The following is a 23,113-nucleotide window of genomic DNA, read 5'->3' as shown; positions in this document are numbered from 1 at the left end:
ATACAAGTAATAGGCAGCGAATTATACCGCAAATAATACTTTTAGGTGTTGAAAAAAATTTTTCCACCCTTCTAGCACAAAACATTCAAAACATTGGATTCTAAGTGGACTAGTTACAGAACCAGTTTCCACATTAATAATAAATAATATCGGTTCGTCATACGACTACCACTAAATTCACAATGTTCCAAGACTCCACGAATTGGCAGAAAAAACAAAGTCAGACTTCCTTCTGACAAGACTAGTTTTAGAAACACAAATAAGTAACTTTTCGACCCCGCAGGTTAGCTCGCGCTCATAATGATACAAAAATCTGGCTTCAAAACTCGTGAGCTGTGTGGCGCGCTACTACTTGCCAAATTAGTGCATACGCACTTAACATAAAATATAACAAAATTGTCCGAAGTATGTCGAAAAATCGACAAATCTCTTACTATAGTGCCTCATAGTTGCCAAAATTTTCATAATTATAAAACAATTCAAAAATAAAGTTAAGGGATTACCTTACTCCCAATTTGATACAGTGACGCACCTAGACTTACAAAAGCCAAAGGTTGCACTTTTTACATCTATCTAAGCGCTCCTCATATTATGATAACTCACATATTGGACATATATGAGGACTAAGGGAATTATTCACAATAAGAACTGGGGCCCACATTTTAGGTATCTATGGGCTTGAACAGTTTTGGTTCGATTTAAAAATCTTTTGGTCATAAGGAGGTACCCTTCAAAGGTACTATTCATGCAAAATGTTATCTCGTTATATTAATTGGTGCTTTATTTGTATACTGGAATGTTAAAGAATCAGATGGAATTCAAACTTGTGTTATATGGAAAGTAGGGGTGAATTTAGTCGGATATTCCCCATTTTCGTTGGGGATGCTATGCTCATCGTTCAATTTTAACAACGACTACTATAAATCCTTCGTGCCATCCTGAATGTAAAATTTAATGTATTTTATTGATTTATTACCCACTATGGTAAAAAGTAGTTTTTAACCGTTTTAAACTGTTATATAAGGAATGGGTGGGGTTATCATCCGATTTCATCTATTTTCACAGAGTAGGTAGGGATATATATAAATATTTGCCCTGAGCGAATTTGTTTTTATAGCTTCAATAGTTTAGGAGATATGTACATTGAACTTATTATAGGGCGGGACTATGCCCACTTTCTAAAATTTTTTTAATAGATTTTTTTTGTAGATTTTAGTTATAGTACTTTGTAGGTTTTGTGAGCGTGGCAGTCGATCGTTCGAGATGGCAATCACGACAGCAATTTATTGCTAATTTGTCAAAGTATCACGTTCTGCGTGAATTTCTGGCAACACTTGCAACAGCATTACGTTCTACTGTCACTTTTTGCTCGCAATTTATGCAAATATCCAGAAACACTCAAGTTTTGTTTGCACGCCAGCAGAGTATCAGCAAATATGCAACACAGTTGCTGTTCTGCTGTAATTATTACGTAGCTCGAACGCACCCATATTATAGAAATTTAGAGATAATCCTTTCTCCTGATATATTTGATATCCGATAATAGGATGCCTGTATATCGAAAATTAATTGAATCGAATCGATAAATCCCTTAGTGCCCACATACCTAATAGACACATTTCGTAACTCTGCTGCGAGTATTTGAATAAATGAAAACTGTTTGAAATCCAAGCAGCATTTGGTTTTGTACAATTTTATTATTGAATGTTTCACTTTTTTCAATACAAATTAGAAAATTAATGAACTCTCACTATTCGAACAGTCGACTACGAATGGTTAACCGGATAGTCGAAACTAAGCGATTAATGGAACGACGACTTCCGACTATCCGTATAGTGCAAACCGAATATTATTACGCGAATAAAGCCCTATCCGGTTAGTCGAATACCAAGATATCTAGTATAAAGACAAACAGAAGTTTGAAATACTTATATAAGGTATATAAGGTCTAGCGGGGTATTGATCTGGTTTTATCCAATTTTGGTATTACGACATATCACTAACAGGTAAAGATTTTCTCTGAATTTAATTGAGTTAACTCACATATTGGCCTATAATATAAGGTATAAAGTCATCCGCATGTTTAGAATTCTTTATATTAGATATATGGGAGCTAGGGGAAGTGTTCACCCGTTTTTAGTCATTTTAAACACAATCTTATTATTAGAAAGAGTTTCAATTTTTATGTCCGTACGTCCGTTAGTCCGTGCAAGCGATAACTTGAGTAAAAATTTGTTTTCTCGGCTTCGAAGAGAGGTTGGTATTGCATATGGCCGGTATCAGACTATTACCACACCCACAAAATGTACTTAATCTAAAACTCAAAAAACCATAACAAAGCAGCAAATAAAGATACAAAACTGTTATGTGGTCCAGGGCATCGAAGTATGAATGACAAGTATTTCTAGGTCCTCCTCCTACACTGTGAAAATGAGCGAAATCAGATTGTAAAAGTTATCTTGAAAACTAATATAAATGCGATAACTTACTAAAAAAATTCCTTAGAAGCATGAAGTTTCACACCCGAGTTGATACGAAAAACTTGCATAAGAGTCATTGTAAAATTTGAAATCAGGGCGTGGCACCGCCCACTTTAAAATAAAATGTGATATCTCAGAAACTACACTACAAAATTTGGTGCATAATAATTCAGACAGAATCTTTTCCTGAGGATAGTGTTTCTCCTGTATTCGGGTATATTCTTCGACTTTCCAGTTGACTTAAAACAACTTAAGACTTAGTTCAATGTCACACAATATCATAAATATTATAATAAAATTACGTGCTTGCTTAACCACTAGATGAATATGTATGAATGAAATTTGTCTAAATCCAAATCCCTAATACAAAGGTATCCGGGTCTCCAGTTACATTTTCCTCATATACCAAATATTTTAAATTTTTTTATTTATATTTTAAAATTTGTTAACAAAATCCCAAGTGCCATCCTTCGGTTGGATTTTTTTCATTGAAGCTTCGACATTTAAAGCTGATAACTGTTATTAATTGAACTTTATTACTTTACCTTTTATTACCAGGAAATTTCTTTTAAGTCTGTTAGTTGAGTTCCTCAATCACAATCTGTAATTTTATTGACGGTGCTCCGAATTCTGATATTGTCAACATTAATTTCTATGATTACTTAAAGTTTCCTTTGAAAATATGTCCGTATAACTTACACATTTGTAAATGCATAATTTGGTTAATTTAAATCATACTAACCCACTAATTCTTATTATTTCTCAACAGTTGCCAGTAATTCGAGAACGTCGCCGATTTACTGATATAATGGATGAAGAAATTGATGATGAACGAATTCGAAGCAGAATAAATATGTATAGCTCGAACGATTCGTTCACTATTCGTAGGCTTCGAACAGAATTGGGTCCCAGACTTGATGAATATACGGAAGCTGAGGCACTAATTGAAAGCCAAAGAGAAGGATGTCTTCCTTTCTTTAGAGAAAAGCCCCAAACTCTTGCAATTGTCGAATATCAACCAGCACACATACATTGTTTTGCAGTTGGAGACCCAAAACCGTGTATACAATGGTTTAAAAATGATATGGTACTAATTGAGTCAAATAGGATTAAAATATTAACTGATGAAGATGGAAGATCTATTCTACGTTTTGATCCGGCTCTCCATACAGATATAGGCATATATAAAGCCGTCGCCAGAAATTCGCTTGGTCAAACTGTGTCAAGATGTCGGTTAGTTGTTGCTACATTGCCGGATGCTCCTGATTCTCCAGAAGTATCTGCAGTTAGTGGCAAAGAAATTCTTCTTAGATGGAAACAGCCCCGAAATGATGGTCACTCAACAGTTTTATGCTATAGTTTACAAAAGAAAGAATTTAGCTCGGATATATGGACAACGATTGCCGACAATATAGATCATGAGTTTTATTTTGTGAATAATCTGCAGCCTAACACCAAATACCAATTTAGATTGGCATCTAGAAATCGAATTGGTTGGAGTGAAATGAACATCCCATTGACAGCTGAAACAGCAGCCATGGATTCACCAAAAATACAGATATCAAAGGCAATGGAACATTTACAAAAACTAACAGAAAGCGGTCAAGAAATCGTGGCAGAAGAAGAACGAGTACATACTGACTATCATTGTGAATGTGAACCTCCAAATTGGATAACTGACAGCAGTGTAAATGAAAAATATAGTTTTATATCAGAAATACATAGAGGAGAATTCAGTACCATTGTAAAAGGAATTCAAAAATCAACCAACGCAATGATCGTTGCTAAAATTTTTGATTTAAATGAGGAAACTGAACCTCTTATATTAGAAGAATTTGAAAATTTTAGAACGTTAAGGCATGAACGTATTGCAGCACTATTTGCAGCATATAAACCAGTTAACGTACCTTTAGTTATTTTTATAATGGAAAAACTACAGGGGGCTGACGTATTGACATACTTTAGTAGTCGCCATCAATACACTGAGCAAATGGTAGCAACGGTTATAACACAACTATTAGACGCAGTTCAATACTTGCATTGGAGAAGTTATTGTCATTTAAATATTCAACCTGACAATATTGTAATGGCATCGGTGCGATCGGTACAAATCAAATTGATTGACTTTGGTTCCTCTAAGAGAGTTAGTAAATTAGGAGCAAAAGTTGCAGCGAGGTGCATGCTAGACTTCCAATCTCCTGAAATGGTGAACGAAGAACCCATATTCCCGCAAAGTGACATTTGGTCTGTGGGTGTGCTTACATATCTTTTGCTTTCTGGAAAAAGTCCTTTCCGCGGAACTGATGACTATGATACAAAGCAAAATATATCGTTTGCCCGCTATAGATTTGAGAACCTCTATAAAGAAGTTACTCCTGAAGCAACTCGATTTATTATGTTCTTGTTTAAGCGACATCCTACGTAAGTACTTTCCAATTTTATGATAATTATTTTTTGTGATTAAATATACTATACGAATTGATTTATTTACTTAAGTACCCAGATAAAGATAATGTAAATTAATTAACCTACGTTTTAGAGTTTTCAATCGCTTGCTTCAAAATACTTCATTCACCATTCCTATCTATTTATCGATAAGAAAAAACGCACTTTCAAATCAGTTGAAGTAGGTAGGGACAACTTTACGTGTAATAGAAAAAGATTCTACGAAACTAGCGCTTACGTAATCAGAATAAAATTAAAACTTTATTTATTGAGAAACACATCAATATAAAAAAATACATATTTCAGCTTTAAATACACCATACCTATAAATGATATGTTAAATAATGAATAACTGAAAAGTTGGAAATGCCTGTATTAGGTATATGGGGGCAGGGGAAGTATATACCCGATTGGATTCATTTTTGCAAATATTGCCATAATATGACGCTTTTGAGTTTTATTAAGATAACTCATATATTAATCGATTACCGCTAAAAAAATCAACTACAGGCACTGAGGTCCGCATATTTGATATCTGTAGACTTGAAAAGTTAAAGTCCGCTTTCATACCTTAAATGCATTATTTCTGCACGGTTTTATTCCAATAACTTAATTGGTGCTTAAATTAAAGAAAATAAAGAAAAGAATCAAATGGAATACATGGGGTGTAGGTGCGATTGTTGCCTGATTTTCCCTAGTTTCGCAGTGTAACATAAAAATGTTGAAAGAATGTTATGTTATTAAGAAATCGGTTGCACAAAGAGATGGACGAATAGTCACACGAAATTCATCTCTTCTTGTGATTCTGGTCATTTATGTAGATATATATGTACATATAACTGTATATCTATCTCGATTAGTTTTAGGTCTTACAAACAACCGTTAGGTGCTCTCAATTATTATACTCTGTAGCAACATGTTCCGAGAATGAATATATGAAGCGCTAGAACGGAGAAGGGCAGCCGAGAACCGACTCGTTCCCAGTCTGATGAAATTGGGACTGCAGATCACAAAACAGTTCTTCGAATCCATATTTAAATTTTGCGTTTTCTTTTCTTTCATTTTTATTTGTGATCTTGCAGGACTTTTTAGCAAGAATGGCATGATACGAAACTGATTCGAGAGAGAGCTGTCTAAACCCACATATTTTTTAGCATTTGCCAATCACCACTGCCACTGTCGAATGAAAATGAATTGGGTATTTTGAAACAAACTTTTGGGCATTTTGCGTTTCGATATTATTTTTAGGTTCTCGGTTCCCGAGCAGACCTATATCGCGCATATACAACCCTAAATATGTGTATTCATATTATAAAATTTTTAAAAATCATAAAGTATAATAGTATAATATATAAATACAAAAAATTATAACAAAGAAACAATACAACTCATAATAAAATATCATGAAAATATTTCGCATTTCTAACAAAGAATAGCAAAATAACTTTAGTTGCACGTTACTCAAAAGTATATGTGTCGTTCCTTGAAATTTTGTTTCGCACTGCTTTTGTCAGCTACTCTTAGCGGGTTTATTTCTGGCATCCCGCCATTTTTGATATTATTGTCATCCTTGTTTCTAGTTCCTAAATGTCAAATATATTCGATCCAATTAACTGCCAAAGTCGGTTAAATGGCTTACGCCACAGTAGTAAGCCATTTTGTGGTAGCTTTCTGGGGGAAATAGCGGCTACCTTGGATTTTCTGTGGTAACAACGCAGTACTGTATATATTGAGGTAGTAAATACTAGGCAAATTTTATTTATTAATAAAATTTAATTATTATTTTATTTATCAACAAAATATGAAAAAACGTTATGTACCGAATTTGGTTGAAATCAGTTAAGCAGATCCCAAGATATGGGTTTTCACCTAAAAGTGGGCGTTGCCACGCCCACTGACTAATTTTGAACGCGGTTCCTATAAAGTCATCTCATACCATCCCAGAGATAAAAATGGCGTGTTTAGTGCTTGATTTATCGCGCTTTTAGTAGTTTTTAACAGTACCGTTATATGGGGAGTGGGAGTTGCCACCCGATTTCAACTATTTTCACACCGTATGTAGAGGTTCTAAAAACATTTGCTTCCAGTGAATTTTGTTATTATAGCATTAGCGGTTAAGGAGATATGCTCATTAAACTTATTAGGGGCGGGACCACGCCCACTTAAAAAAAAAAATTTAACTGCAGATGCCCCTCCTGTGTACCAAATAACAGTCTTGTATTTTATTGCGGAGCTTAGTTATGGCAATTTATTTGTTTTTGATTAATGGCGTTTTGTGGGCGTGGCAGTGGTCCGCCCCTGCAATACCAACCGTCTTACGGTACCAAGAAACATGTCTACCAAGTTTCTAAAAGATATCTCAATTTTTACTCAAGTTAGAGCTTGCACGGACAGACGGACGGACGGACGGACGGACGGACAGTCACCCGGATTTCAACTCGCCTCTTCATTCTGATCATTTATATATATATAACCCTATGTCTAACTCGATTCGGTTTAGGTGATACAAACAACCGTTAGGTGAACAAAACTATTATACTCTGTAGCAACAGGTTGCGAGAGTATAAAAACAGAAACTATTAATGTTGTTGCTTAATATAATGGGAAAACTTTTTTTTATGGTGTATTTTATTAATAGATGATTTAAACGTAATAGTGTGTCATATTTTGTCCATAAAAAATTATTTACTGATAATCGGATACTCTGTGAGTGAGTTCTCATGAATAAAATGCAGCCCTGGTGCTAGATTTCTCGGTGGTGAGTTGTCTCCTGGCTCTATTTGTTTAAATTTGACTGACAGAACGCTCAAAAGTTTTGATTTCGTTTATTATCCTTATTTTTATAACATAATTTTGGTTATATTATTAAATCTCCTATATTTATATGCAATATCAAATAAATTGATAATTCTTATATGTCAACCGAAAGCTCACCATCCAGGACTGTATGTATTTGCATGCAAATATTGAAAAATACTTGAAACATGTTTAACACTTGCACAAAAAAAAACAACTGACTTAACATTAAATAACTAGTAATATCCCAATAACATTGAAAAAACAAGTTACAAAGGATGTTATCCTTGATGTTGCACCTTCTTTTTTTTATACTCTCGCAACCTGTTGCTACAGAGTATAATAGTTTTGTTCACCTAACGGTTGTTTGTATCACCTAAAACTAATCGAGGTAGATATAGGGTTATATATATATAAATGATCAGGATGAAGAGACGAGTTGAAATCCGGGTGACTGTCTGTCCGTCCGTCCGTCTGTCCGTCCGTGCAAGCTCTAACTTGAGTAAAAATTTAGATATCTTTATGAAACTTGGTAGACATGTTTCTTGGTACCGTAAGATGGTTGGTATTGCAGATGGGCGTAATCGGACCACTGCCACGCTGACAAAACGCCATTAATCAAAAACAAATAACTTGCCAAAACTAAGCTCCGCAATAAGATACAAGACTGTTATTTGGTACACAGGATCACATTAGGGAGGGGCATCTGCAGTTAAAACTTTTTTTTTAAAAGTGGGCGTGGTCCCGCCTCTAATAGGTTTAATGTGCTTATCTCCTAAACCGCTTATGCTATAATAACAAAATTCACTAGAAGCAAATGTTTTTAGCACTTCTATGGCCGGTGTGAAAATAGTTGAAATCGGGTGGCAACTCCGCCCACTCCCCATATAACGGTACTGTTAAAAACTACTAAAAGCGCGATAAATCAAGCACTAAACACGCCAGAGACATTAAATTTTATCTCTGAGATGGTATGGGATGACTTTATAGGAACCGCGTTCAAAATTAGACAGTGGGCGTGGCACAGCCCACATTTAGGTGAAAACCCATATCTTGAGATCTGCTCAACCGATTTCAACCAAATTCGGTGCATAACGTTCTTCTTATGTTTCTATGTCATAGTGCGAAAATGGGCGAAAGCGGACTACAACCACGCTTACTTCCCATGTAACACCATTTTCAATTCCATCTGATTCTTTCACTTTCCACTATGCAAATCAGGTAACAATGATTATATCGGGGTAAAACTTTGCGTGAATAATGCAATTAAAGTATGCCACCTTGCGGCCAAAAATTGTCTAAATCGAACCAAAACTGTTCAAACCCCTAAGTACTAAATATGTGGGCCCCAGTGCCTATAGTTGACCTTCTACCGAAAATATCAGTCAATCCACAAAGAAATCTCAAACGAGTATACCATTTGACTTTGCGAGAGTATAAAATGTTCGGTTACTTCCGAACTTAGCCCTTCCTTACTTGTTTGTTCTTTTTTTGTACGGCCAACGAGTACTTATCTAACACTAGTTTCCTTTCATAAGAAACAAGTATATATTTTAGAAGTATATTAGAAGAAAAACTGAATTTGCATATGGGTATATATGTATTTCCGTGACGAGTTTAGCTTTCGAATTAAAGAGATAAGTCTACTTATCAAAAAAAAATTAAATGGAAAAAGTGATACGTAAAGCTAAATTAGCAGTGTTCGCGCTAAATCAAATGTTCACCGTACTTAGTATTTTACATTTCCGCCTGTGCTGACTTCGCGCTAGCATATTTGTTTAATTCTATTATTTAAAAGCTAACTTCCCAGCCCTAAAAAATAACATGGCCGAACTGGCTGGTAACGCGATTACAGCGGTTTCACACAAAATGGTTATTATGGCATAACATAATTACTTTATGCTAAGTCTACATTATATTCAATTTCTTGAAATCACCTCACCTCCCAACTTATTTAACTGCTTAAAATTCTGTAGGGGTCACCACTATGCCGACGCTCGGTTAAGATTTAATGCTTAAAATATAAAATAAAATATTATATAAACATTTGTGTGCAGAATACATTTTATTTGAAGAATTTATTTGAATTATTCATTTTTGAGCATTAAATAAATTTTCGTTTTTTGAATAAGTATTAATTTTTTAATTTTTAATTATAAGAAAACGACCTTATTCTGAGGATTGTTTGGAGCATAGATGGCTTATGTCTTCTGACTATATGATCAAGAAAAGGGAGCGAGCTGTGTTCCTAGGAAATCAACTTAAGGTATGATTATAGGTAGCATTTTACAAAGTCTCAATGAATGAATTACAATTTTCTTCTAGGATTTTGCTGACATGTACAAGGATATTAAAGAAAGTCACGCCACATCAACCCAAACGATTACTCAGTCGCTAAATGGAGGGCCATCAACAACGCAGCTATTACGTTCAAATAGCATTCAGGAAGAACTTTATGCTACATTTTAAGCTTTCTTCTACATGTTGAATTATTGAAAAAATTATGTATAGTCAAATAAAAAATTATTAACATCGGCATTCATGTAAAAATTTAACAACATTTTTGTGTACATAACGAAATACACAATAAATTATATTTGGTAAATACATAATATATCCTTAATTTATTGTGATTTATGCTTGGTAAAACCTTTTTGAAAAGTCGCAACATACTTACTATTATTAGAAAAAATCTAGCATTGTATTTCAAACCATTTTATTCATCTTATCAATCATTTTTTTATATATTTTTTTTATAACTATAACTAATAAATCTTACTTTTTTAAATACTAGATTTAGGTAAAATATTGTATAGTGTTAAAGTCACCAAGGACTACTGACGGTCCATTATACTGTTCAGTTATTATTTTCCACTTGGTTTCTAAATTCCGAAAGTCTATAGCGGGGGTTCCTGTACACAAGTGATATGGAAACTGTTGAATTGTTTACGTTTAACAGTTGGTAAACGTTTGTTGAACCGGTGTCGTTCCTTGAAAATGTTCCTTCCGATGGACCTGGGCACCTATCTTGCTTGTAGTATATTATAAGGCTGTTGGCAGAGCGTCGTCGAGATGACCTTGTGTCTCCATCAAGGCGTCCAATAACCCGGTGGCCTTCCAATGGGAATTCTTCTTGAGGTAAGGCCCATGTCTCGGCACAGCACAGAATATCAGCAGAACAAATCAGCTAGTCTGATCTGATATCTTCAATATGCTTGTTTAGGCTATTTACATTTTGATAATAAATATCCAGGCGTTGTTCCGATTTTTCAGCCAAAAATCTGTAGCATGTCGTCAATGCTCCTTCTGTTTTCAACCTATTAAGCTGAGTTTTAATTGGATCATGCGGTCCAAATGGGTTCGGGGAAAAAATGTCCCGATTATATAATCCATTGGCACTTGTGGCTCTGCTACATCCTACATATAAAGGTGATCTGCTTACTCTGCCCTCTAGATGAACAGCAACTTGTGTGTATGTTCCACCTTGACTTTTATGTATCGTGATGGCTTCAGCTGGAATGACCGGAAACTGTCTGCGTTCGATGGTTATTTGCTCATTTCTCTTGTATTGGAATGAGCGGACCACGCTCATGATTTCTGTCCAATCTGCATTGCGACTGTGAGGCTGCTTGGAACGTGCAAAGCTTCCAACTCTTGATTCTGCGAATTTTATCCATAGTCCCAACCTGCATTAGTTCCCCGTAGCACCATTAACGAGACCATCACTTATGCTTATGTTGACTGTCACCATATATTTGATCGAAGTCTTGAACTTCAATTTATAAAGCATTCCATGTGTTTCTGATGGCTTGAAAGACTTCTAAAATGTTTGCCCTGCTGCGTTCTGTTAAGGAACTTAACTTAATTGTATCCTTCGCAGTCGAAATGAACTCTTCGGTCATCGTGTTTGCCAGTTATATAATATATATAATATAAATATAAAATATATTGATGGCTATATATCCCAAATGCTGTTTAGCCAGTGGGTGCGCAGAGTAACACCTTGGTTGTTTCGGGGTTGGCTCCTGGTACACCATTAGCTCGCAATGTCAACGACTGATATATAGTTGTTATAGGCCGACTATTGCCCACTCCAGCACCGCCTCCGACATACTCGAAAAAGATTTCCCTTTTACTAACATTGTGCATTACATAAGCAAAGTAGGTATTCCCTCTGTTTACTGTTAAGTGACTGCACCATTGCCAGTAAATCGTCTTCTAATGGTAGAGGTGGGAGTTTAATTAATCGAACCGCCTCTTCCTCTGTATTGTTATGCTCTTGAAAAATATTAAAGTCTTCTGTTTGCTCTGGAACGGCTAGAGCTCTGAATTCGGGATCTAAAAGTTGTGAGGCAGCTCGATCATCAACTGTTTCTTCCGCTATGACATGAAGAATTTCCAAAATCCGTTCTAGTTCGTTCTTCGAAAGTTTGTCATATTTGAGCTTATTCAGTCAATTTGCTCCTTGTGTGCATTTCAAATACTCTCGACGTCATTTTTTATTAAGTCTGTTTCCTCATTTCTCCATGGGTGAAACATCATGGTGGTTTCTCTGAAGAAATCGGCTCTTGAACTTTCATGCTAAAACTTTTCCAACGCAAAATAAGGGCTTGCTTCCTTTTCCTTAGAAATCCTGATCGAAGTTCTTTGAGTACAGATAACCTTCATCATGCTGGATAAGGTTGCTGACAAAATTTTCATCCCTCATATATTCCTCGATCCAGACTTTTTACGCAAGAAAATGGAAATTGCATTTTTATTGCGCTCCAACTCGTAGAACTTATAAATATACAGGAGCACGTCCACGCGCACACAACGCTGTCATACCGTCGAATTTCAGAACGTGAAAATTTTACTGTTAGTTGTTGTGGATGTCCTCTTTTTTCCGCAGTAAATCGTTGAATACGACGTCGTCGGTTGTAACGTCCCTTGGGTATCTACCTTGTCCTGGTGCCATTGCAACCCATTCAATAGACCGATTTTCAACGGGTTCATTGTCCATTAAAGTCTTCTGACCACCTGGATTTAAATCCTCTTCCATTTCAAGCGGTACATTTTCCTGATGGGCATTAAGCAGGTCTCTTACTTCTGCCTCATCTGCAGGATCCACAATAAATGGCACGGTTTCCTCATTTCCAGCATTTACCAGCCAATCACTTGACATTTGTATATTATGCTTGACGTAGAGCTCTGTACCCAGCCGATAGTTTGGTGCTTCCAATACACTTGGCTGTTATCAAATCTTCGTGGAAGCATGTTGAATGTCTCTACAATAGAAATCGGGATATTCACCACTGCTCCACGAATAGCACATTGTCGTTCATATCCTAAGGAGATGATGCGCATAAATGGAGTCCTCGGTGTATCAATCTTTCTTCCAGACACGTTAAGTCCTGAAAGCATTCCGGAATATCAGGAAACTCCAATCCTTATGATGGGCAGATATTTTTTATCATGCCTTTCCTAACAACATGTGTTACAAAAGTTGTACTTTTGGTTCGAAGACGGAAGTTTTTATGACAGGCAAAACACTTTTCTAGGATCTTCTGTGCGCGCAAATTTTGTTGAAATCTGAAAATTTTCTAGTTTTTTCACTTGTTGAGGGAACCAAGTGCCACCGCAACACACGCATATTTCAGTGAGTCCTCTCTTTATCAACAATACGTACATATCAAAGATATTGGCGGCTCGACGTTGACGTTCTTGTTCTTCTAGCTGTGCATCACGAGAAAGTTCACGATATCTTCTTATATTCCTCCTGGTTTACCTCTCTTTCTAACTGACGATATGCGGGATCCGATCTATGGAATTGTATTCTTTCCAACGTTGATTCCTGCTCGTTTGCTAGTTGTTGCCTGGTTTGCTGACGGGTCAATCTTCTTTGAGAAGAATCTAAAATTTGCTCACGACGTCTTTTTATTGGATCTTCTCGACGACTTTTTCTCAATGCTGCATCTCGTTGCCTTTTTTCTTCTCTTATTATTGCATTCTGACGCCGTACTGAACGTTCCATTGTGTTGCGCTCCTGCTCCGCTGCTCTATATTCCGGATTGGTTCTCCTATTTAAATTTTCCGCGGTATTGCGTTCCTGTTCTTCCGCCCTATATTCCGGATCCAAGCGCCTGTTCAAATGTCTTATTGTGTTGCGCTCCTGCTCCGCTGCTCTATATTCAGGATTCAAATGTCTGTTTGAATGACCTACTGTATTACGCTGCTGCTCTGTGAAGTAGGTTCTGTCGTCTAGTGGAACGTGCAGAACTGTCACGAGTTCTCTCCTCCTTGCGGTACTCCAAATTTGAGCTGCGTAATTTTGCAATATAGTCGATGTTTCTCTGTCTATTTTTTTCGAAATTTTGACTATATTGTTGTCGGCTTCGATTCAGAGCATTGTGACGTCTTTGTTCCTGCGATTGTCTAAATACTTTTGACATTTTTATTAATTAATAAGATATTTATACAAATAAAAAATATACTGAAAATAAACAGTAAAAATATTATAATAGAATTTAAATAATGCTTATTATGAAAAAATAATGATATACTTAAAATAATGCTTATTATTTGAAAAGGATTTTTATCCGTTGTTTTGGAAGTTGTGTGCCATGTTGAAAGTTTAAGCTTCTCGCGTAAACTGAAGTGATCCGATGTGTTGGGCCCTATTTATTGAATGTTTTAGAGCCCAATTTCACATCTGCAAACTCTTTTGCCCTTCTTGGTATCATCAAGGATTTTTCGAAGAAATGTTAAGGCGTTAATTACAAAAGTTGAATGGTAGAGGTTCTTTTTTACCTAGGTTATACTTCTACCTCCCCTGCGAACTATGTTTACTTCCTACCTAGGTTTTGTTTTCTACCTACCCATCAGTTAATTAGGGTTTTAAAATTAGTATTAATAAATATAATATATCTTGAATTATTAGGGATTTATTTATTTTATGAGTATTAAAAATCTTATTTCTCCTTTCTCTTATCCATGCCAAATTTCACCAAGTAATTTTAGTGAAAATATTAAGACGTTTATCACAAAAGGCGCATTATCGAGATTTTTTTACCTAGGTTGTGCTTTCGAGCTACGCTTCAAACAATGTTTATTTCCTACCTCTTATTCTACCTAAAATGTTTTGTACCTACCCATCAGTTAATTAGGGTTCTAAAACTGAATAATTATGTTTTCAAAGTTAGTGTTCTATTATTATTAATAAATAATAATATGTCCTGAATAATTAGGGATTTATTTATTTTATGGTTAATTAAATAATAGTTTTGCTCCTTACTCATATGTATCTATTCTTAACACAATTTTCAACTTATTTTCCCAATGAGCTACATGTCATACCTTACTTTTGGCACAAGCAAAACAGTTTTTGAGAGATATAAGAAAAATTTGATTGAAAGCTCAAATGGGACAGTATAAATTATTAATTAATCTGATTTGTTTATCATATTGTATATTATTTGTAAAGTGGTTAAATCTAATTACAATGTAAATATATTGGAGAAGATTGATTAGTTATGTTACTCACTATTTACCATACAGGAAAAATTTAAGGCTTTAATTTTAAGCTTTTTTAATTTTAAGCTTTTTTTAGCAAGCTATATTACATTTCGGAGAAAATGGGTTCTCTGTTTAATGAAAAAAGTAAGTCATGCCAAACTTTGTGAAGATATTTTGTCATATAAAAAAGTTGCCCAAACAAGAACTTGATTTTGATCGGTCAGTTTTTATGACAGCTGTATGCTATAGTGGTTCGATCTTAACGATTCTTTCGAAGATTGAAGCCATATCTTAAGCAATAATCCATACTAAAAACTTCCATACAAAAATTTATTTTGATCGATCCGTTTCTATGATAGCTGTGGTCTGATATGAACAATTCGTTCGAAGATTGTAGCGATATCTTGGACAATCATCATCCATGCCATATTTCGTGAAGATAACTTGTCGTAAACAATTTTTTTCATATAAGAACTTAATTTAGTTTGTCAGTTTGTATGGCAGCTACATATATGCCATTGAGACCAATCCATGCCGGATTTCGTGAAGATATCTTATCTAATGAACAATTTTTCCATGCAACCACTTGATTCCGATCGTTCAGTTTGTTTGGCAGATATATACTATAATGATCCGATCTGCACAATTTTTTCGGAGATCGTTCAGTTTATATGGCAGCTATATGCTAAAGGAATCCGATCTGAACAATTTCTTTGGAAATTGCATAACTTTTTTTAGTAAAAACTCATACCGAGTTTCGTGAAGATATCTCCTCAGATGAAAGAGTTTTCCATACAAGTACTTGATTCCGATAGTTCAAGTTATATGACAGCTATATGCTATAGTGATCCGATATCGGCGGTTCCGACAAATTAGCAGCTTCTTGGTAAGAAAAAGACGAGTTCAAAATTTCAGATCGATATCTCAAAAACTGAGGGACTAGTTCGCGTATATATAGACGGACGGACAAACGGACATGGCTAAATCAACTCAGCTCGTCACGGTGATCATTTATATATATACTTTATATGGCCGTTTACTTTTGGATGTTACAAACTTCGTGGCAAAATTAATATACCCTGTAGCACCAGCTTACTATTTAATTAATAAAAATAATTATTCATAACATCAATGAATAAGTGAAATCACTGGACTGAAGCTTTGAAATAAAGTGTAACGCAAAAATTGGTGTACATACTTTGAATAAATTGCATGGTTTTCCTTCATTTCTTGCCAAGATTTCTTAGTTGTTAAGAAAATTTTAATATTGTATAAACTATTTTTCAAAAATGTTTAAAAAAGTTAGAACAGAATAATATTTGCAACAAGGATTCATACACAAGCAACTTATTTGCGAGACAATTTAACCAATTTTTTTTTAGCAATGTCATATAAAGGGTGATCCACTTCGAGGTTCCCTACTCTTTTAAAGAAAAAAATACAGAAAATTCAAATTTAATGCGGAAAGTTTATTATCATTTGAGACAACATTTCTTGGCATTTATTTTTTGAAGATTATCTCTTTGAAATGTTGGCCGCGGTTATGGCTCAGATTTTCCGTCTGTTGAGTCCAATTTTCGATGACTCGTTCGAGTATTTCGAGTGGTAACTGGCGAATGACACGAGCGAGTCTTTCTATGATAAAATGCCAAATAATACTGAACAAAAATAATATGACAGATTGACAAGATTTATACGTGATTTGTCAAAGAAAGGCTATTGAAAAAGTACCTCGGCCGGTGATTCCATCGGCCCACAAACCACACCAAACCGTTGTTTTTTATGAATGAAATGGCAGCTCCGGAATATCACCTGGTTGCTCTTCGTCATAAATACGGCTTTTTTGCTTATTTACATACCCATTCATTCAGAAATGGGAATCATCGCTGAACAAAATTTGGATCGAAATCGTCAGATCTTCATTGAAATTTTCAAGAGCCCATAGAGCGAAGAGATATCGCATGGGTAGGTCAAGCGGCTTCAGTTCTTGCACATCCCGTATTTTGCTTTTAATTTAAGATCTCGCCGTAAACTGCGCCAATACGTTAGTTCAAGTTACTGCGAACGGCGCCGAATCGTCTCTCCACGGCCTCCGTATACACTCGCAGCTACAGCCGCTATATTTTCTTCACTGCGTGCTGGAAGTGGTCTATTCGGTCTAATATTATCGAATAATGAATTCTGAGTATCAAGATGGGTGATGGTGTTACGAATAGTACGGTCAGTAGGCCGATTATGTTAATCATAAGTTGAGCGAAGCGTAAATGTAAACTTTGTTCAAATGCAAGTCTTTTCATCATGAAATACCAAACAATACTGAACAAAAATATCATAACAACATGACACAACTCAGGCTTGATCTGTCAATAAAGGCTATTAAATAAGTACCTGTCCTTGCAAGCAATATTTCGCTCAAGATTGCCTTCAAAACATCGAATAGTCGTGCCACAGTTTCATACTCCACCGCAGATTTTGACATGTAGACGCTGCCCTTTTCTGCAATGGGATGCACTTCCTATAGAATTAATCTTATCGCTTCTAAAGTAGATATATCCAAATATTTCTTGGGTTTATTTCTTTACAAATAGGTATTGTTGTCAACATGAATATTTTTTAATAAATTGATATTACTCAAGCCTTTCGTTAGAGCTTCTGAAATTTCGCATTTATCATTCTTTTAATAATTTATTTTTTACAAGTTTACTGCTCTAACAATCAAACATAGAGAATATTTAAACAACAACAAGTAAGGAAGGGCTAAGTACGGATGTAACCGAACATTTTGTACTCTCGCAAAGTCAAATGGTATACTCGTTTGAGATTTCTTTGTGGATTGACTGATATTTTCGGTAGAAGGTCAACTATAGGCACTCAGGTCCACATATTTAGTACTTAGGGGCTTGAACAGTTTTGGTCACAAGGTGGCATACTTTAAACGCATTATTCACGCAAAGTTTTACCCCGATACAATCATTGTTGCTTGATTTGCATACTGGAAAGTGAAAGAATCAAATAGAATTTAAAATGGTGTTATGTGGGAAATAGGCGTGGTAGGAATCCGATTTCGCCCATTTTCGAATTAAAATATAGAGATATGAGAAGAATGTTATGTACCGAATTTGGTTGAAATTGGTTAAGCAGATCTCAAGATATGGGTTTTCACCTAAAAGTGGGCTGTGCCACGCCCACTGTCTAATTTTGAACGCGGTTCCTATAAAGTCATCTCATACCATACCAGAGATAAAATTTAATGTCTCTGGCGCGTTTAGTGCTTGATTTATCGCGCTTTTAGTAATTTTTAACAGTACCGTTATATGAGGAGTGGGCGGAGTTGCAGGAGGGGAAATCACTATTTTCACACTGTAGGTAGAGGTTCTAAAAACATTTGCTTCCAGTGAATTTTGTTATTATAGCATTAGCGGTTTACGAGATATGCACGTTAAACTTATTAGGGGCGGGACCACGCAAACCTTAAAAAAATTTAAACTACAGATGCCCCTCCCTCTGTGATCCTGTGTATCAAATAACAGTCTGGTATCTTATTGCGGAGCTTAGTTATGACGATTTATTTGTTTTTGATTAATGGCGTTTTGTGGGCGTGGCAATGGTCCGATTACGCCCATCTGCAATACCAACCGTCTCACGGTACCAAGAAACATGTCTACCAAGTTTCATAAAGATATCTCAATTTTTACTCAAGTTAGAGCTTGCACGGACAGACAGTCACCCGGATTTCAACTCATCTCTTCATCCTGATCATTTATATATATATAACTCGATTAGTTTTAGGTGATACAGACAACCGTTAGGTGAACAAAACTATTATACTCTGTAGCAACAGGTTGGGAGAGTATAAAAAGAATACAAATGCATACAGCTGTCAATATCTGTCATTTGATTAGGTTCTCTTTCCTATATGGGAACGCAACAAAATTAGCGCAATTATCGATAAATATGTGAGTTATCTTAATGAAATTAAAGGATCGTGTATTTTAATAACAATATATCTTTGTGCCTATAATGGACGAAAACTTGCCTTATGCCCCATATAACTAATATTTAGGATTTTTAAACGTATGGCTAATTTTACTCCATACATATATCAGGTTTTAATTAACATTTAATCGAAATAGAAAATAATGGTTTGGACATAATGAACTGTCGTGGCCAATCTAATAATAACGCAAGCAATATGTCAGGTATATATTCAGACCTTCATATTTGAATCAAAATAATTAATCCTTTAGCAGATAACGTTCCTTGTGCCGCCCATTCTTTAAATTTGGTAGGATCATGCGCAGTTGAATCGGTAACGGAAGCAGTCGGCTTCTTTTCTACTCCGCAAGAACTACACAATTTGTTTTCTATATCTACACATCGTTCGGAGTTTTGGTACTGCGTACAAATTTAAGAGTTAAAATGTTTATTACCCTACTCTAGATAGTTTGAGCGTAGAATTGGCCGAGCCTAAAAGTGCATATGTTGTTTAAAGTTTATAATTTATTTATCTGTCATGTTTATTAGTTTTATTTAAAAAACTATATTACCATAAATTAAGTTATTTTAACAAAAAAAAATGAATCGAAATTAATGAAATTCATTTAATCAAAAAAAGCGGCGCATCTAATGGGGCCTAGGGCGGCAGCAAGCATAAATTCGTCACTGACTGGGTGCCACTTACCATCATGCAACTGTTTGTTTGAAAATCTTTAGTGCCGGCTCTTCTACTAATGCTGCTTTCAATTTAGCTACTCCTGCCAATGGTTCTTGCCCGATCTTAAGTTCTGCATCTCGATAAAGTAGTTGAGTCAATTGCTTCGCTTTCAACGCATAATCTTTGACAAAATTTCTAAAGTAACCTGTCAAACCAAGGAAAGCTTGTACACTTCTTATGCTGTTCGGTACTGTAAAGTTTTTAACTGCCTTTACTTTCTCGTACCCAGGCCACACTTTGCCATCTTGTATGGTATAACTAAGAACATGTAGGCGTTTTTTCGAACTTGACGAATTGACATTGTGACCACTTTTTTTTAACCCGTACGACTGCACACGCTCTAACACTTTTCGAACATTTGTTAGGCACGATTCTTGTGATTGGCCAAACACGACTATATCATCGATCTACAATTCCATTATACCATCATTCCGCAAGTTTTGAAAAATTACGTTAAGAAAGCGTACAAAAACGGCCGGTGATTGCTAAACCCAAAAGGCGCCTTATTAAATTCGAATAAACCCTCTTTGAACGCAGTGTGTTTTTTATTTTTCTCCTCAATCGACACGTGGAAAAAGCCATTCTTGAGGTCCATAACCGTAAAAAATTGGGCACTTTGCATTTTTACCAAAACATCTTCTCAATGGGAACCGGAAAACGATCTATTAAAATGAGATAATTCAACTTACGGTAGTCAATGTACATTATGAATGTGTTTTTATTCTTACTACTTTGCTTGCAACATCTGACGTAGACTCACGAATAACACCCTCCTGTAACCAGTCAGCGACTTGATTCTTGACCGTTTTCTATCGCCGACTGGGTTTTTCTGTAAAATATGTTTGTCATCTTTTGAAATTATTTTCAACTGAATAGGAGATTTTCCTTCTGATTTGCTTGCCGTATAGTTTTTTACCATTTGATCTACGACGGCCTTAAATTTGGGTGGAACATCAGCTTTTTAGCCTTTGTCGAATTCGGTTATAAGTGCTTCGCGTAACGTATTGTAATTTGATCTGGTGACCGTCTCTAGGAACAGTTCCGCTGTACCTTTCATTTTGTTTCTGGCATTTACGTACATTTGTTTTTCGCTCAACTCATATGCCGCTGTATTGTCCTTGAAATTCCGTAACCACTGTCTTATAGGTATGCTTATTCCATCGCAATCAAGAACAATTTTCGCAAAGCATTCGATTTAAAGCGTATTTCTTGAATCGTTGCACAGTTTTTCTGATAATACGAGTATACGTAAAAGTTCAACATTTGGAGTTTCTTTTTTTTACACCGTCTGAGGTTTGGTTGTTGAGTGCCATTTCGTTTCTTCACTTTTACTTTCTGTTGATTCTTCTTAAGCAATAGCCACTGTATTTACCCCTTTTCCAGATTTAATACTACATTGACTTTTTATGGCGTTATGGGTTGAGTCCCCATGTAACAATGTGAATTGTTGGTTAAATATTATTGTTTATTCAATGCAAATAGAGAACAAAGTTATGTGACTTTCGACAACTTGACTACTTTCCAACTTAACGACTCATTTGACGACTTCTGACGAATCTAGGATGATGATGTTGCCACTTTTTTACATATATATAGTTAATATTATATGCATATTTGTATATTATTAAAATGTGTAACGTATTCCTATTATAAATATACAAGTACAAGTATGTAGAATGTATAGTCTTCTTATAATATCTATATATACATACATATGTTTGTGAGATATGTAAGTATGTTTGGAATTATGTTGTTAAATTTTCTCTTTTTCTATGCTTTTGGTTTGCCTTAGCTTATTGTAAGCAATCCTGCTTATATTCGCAAAGCCTCTTTACTTGTTATTGTATGCTCACGAATCCTTTTTTCCAACAGAACCCATAGATGCTCAATAGGATTGTGGTCAGGTGATTGAGGGGGCGTTTTAAGTTATCTAGGAGCATTGTACAAGAGCCAAAGTCTAACTATTTTGGCAGTATGCTTCGGGTCATTATCTTGTTGGAACCAAAATCTCGAAGATAATCCAATATTCGCTGCACTTTGTTTCAAATTGTTTTTTAAAATGTTCAAATAACTCCATTTATCTATTGCGGAATCAATAAATTCAAGCTGACCCACACAAAAAGCCGCTATCCAACCGCACACTATAATTTCGCCACCTCCGTGTTTAACTGTACCAACAAGATTTTGCTTTTCAAGGGCAGTTCCTGACTTGCGCTATACAATTTGTCGATCTTTTATGCCAAAAATGCAAAATTTACTTTTATCCGAAAATATTACTTGTCTCCAGAATTCCGGCGACTTATTTATATAATTATGAGCAAATTCAATACGCTTTCGTCTGTTTACAGGTAAAATATATGATTTCTTTCGAGCGACTCTGCCATGGTATCCAGCTTTTCGTAAACTTTTTCGAGCACTTTCGGAACAAATTGTTTTTTGAAGGTTATATTTACGTTTTCAATAATCTTTGTGACGTAATTCGAGGGTTAACTTTCACCATATTTATTAGCATCCGTTCTTCTTCTTTCGGGCCAGATCACGGGTTTGACGTTAAAATTCCGATTATTTAAAATTGTTTACGACGCGTTGTAAGGAGGAATACGTTCTTCCAATATTTTCCCCAATTTTTCTCAAACTTTCGCCATCTCTCCACAACTTACTAATAATTTTTCTTTCGGGCAAACTATTCTACACCGCACAAAAGGTATTTGTTCTTAATTTTTTTTTTGTTTATTTAATATTAAAACTCCATAGTGCCTATCACTATACGGCTCGAAGAACCATGAATAATCTTTTCACTTTCGCATTCACCATTTACCGCTTAAAAACAAGGACTCCTTTGTTCCTTTAAAAATCTTTATTAAATAATTTAAAACAAATGAAAATTTTTATAAATTTTGATAACACCGCCGGTATCTGGAATCGGGCAAAAATAAATATGCTGCTGCGACGGACGTGCTGACGAACGAAAAATGTAGCAGTCCGTTTTGATTGGTAGTGTAGAGTTGTGGTGTAATATGGTGTGTATGTGACGTCTGCACGGTGTGTGATGTCTGGGTGGTGTATGTTTGTATGTCGTGTCTTCATAAGTGGGTTGCGTTGATGTGGTGTGTTGGCGCCCAGTGGCGTGCATGGCGGGGGAAGCGTAACTCATCTAGCCAGATGATTTTAAAATAATTTTTGA

General features: G+C 35.5%; 2 protein-coding genes across 9 annotated transcripts in view; one reads left to right on the top strand and one right to left on the bottom strand.

Moving 5' to 3' along the window:
• The window catches only part of Obsc (Obscurin), a 358,871-nt gene extending 348,536 nt beyond the window's left edge, over nt 1-10,335 (top strand). For all 8 annotated transcript variants that reach the window (XM_070108137.1, XM_070108138.1, XM_070108141.1 and 5 more), the window contains 3 exons: nt 3,250-4,901; nt 9,882-9,987; nt 10,047-10,335. In XM_070108137.1, coding sequence (XP_069964238.1) covers nt 3,250-4,901; nt 9,882-9,987; nt 10,047-10,190 — 1,902 coding nt within the window. In that variant the 3' untranslated portion in view covers nt 10,191-10,335. The remainder of the gene's footprint in view (nt 1-3,249; nt 4,902-9,881; nt 9,988-10,046) is intronic.
• A 2,244-nt stretch (nt 10,336-12,579) lies between these two features.
• Nucleotides 12,580-23,113, bottom strand: part of LOC138857044 (trichohyalin-like) — a 69,415-nt gene continuing 58,881 nt past the window's right edge. Inside the window, exons 2-3 of the mRNA XM_070108458.1 lie at nt 13,489-14,021; nt 12,580-12,951 (exon numbers count right to left, since the gene is read on the bottom strand). Coding sequence (XP_069964559.1) covers nt 12,580-12,951; nt 13,489-14,021 — 905 coding nt within the window. The remainder of the gene's footprint in view (nt 12,952-13,488; nt 14,022-23,113) is intronic.

This window comes from Bactrocera oleae, chromosome 4, assembly GCF_042242935.1.
Source record: "Bactrocera oleae isolate idBacOlea1 chromosome 4, idBacOlea1, whole genome shotgun sequence".
Classification (NCBI taxonomy): Eukaryota; Metazoa; Arthropoda; class Insecta; order Diptera; family Tephritidae; genus Bactrocera; species Bactrocera oleae.
Note: the sequence above shows the minus strand (reverse complement) of the source record. Positions and strands in the feature narration are given on the sequence as shown.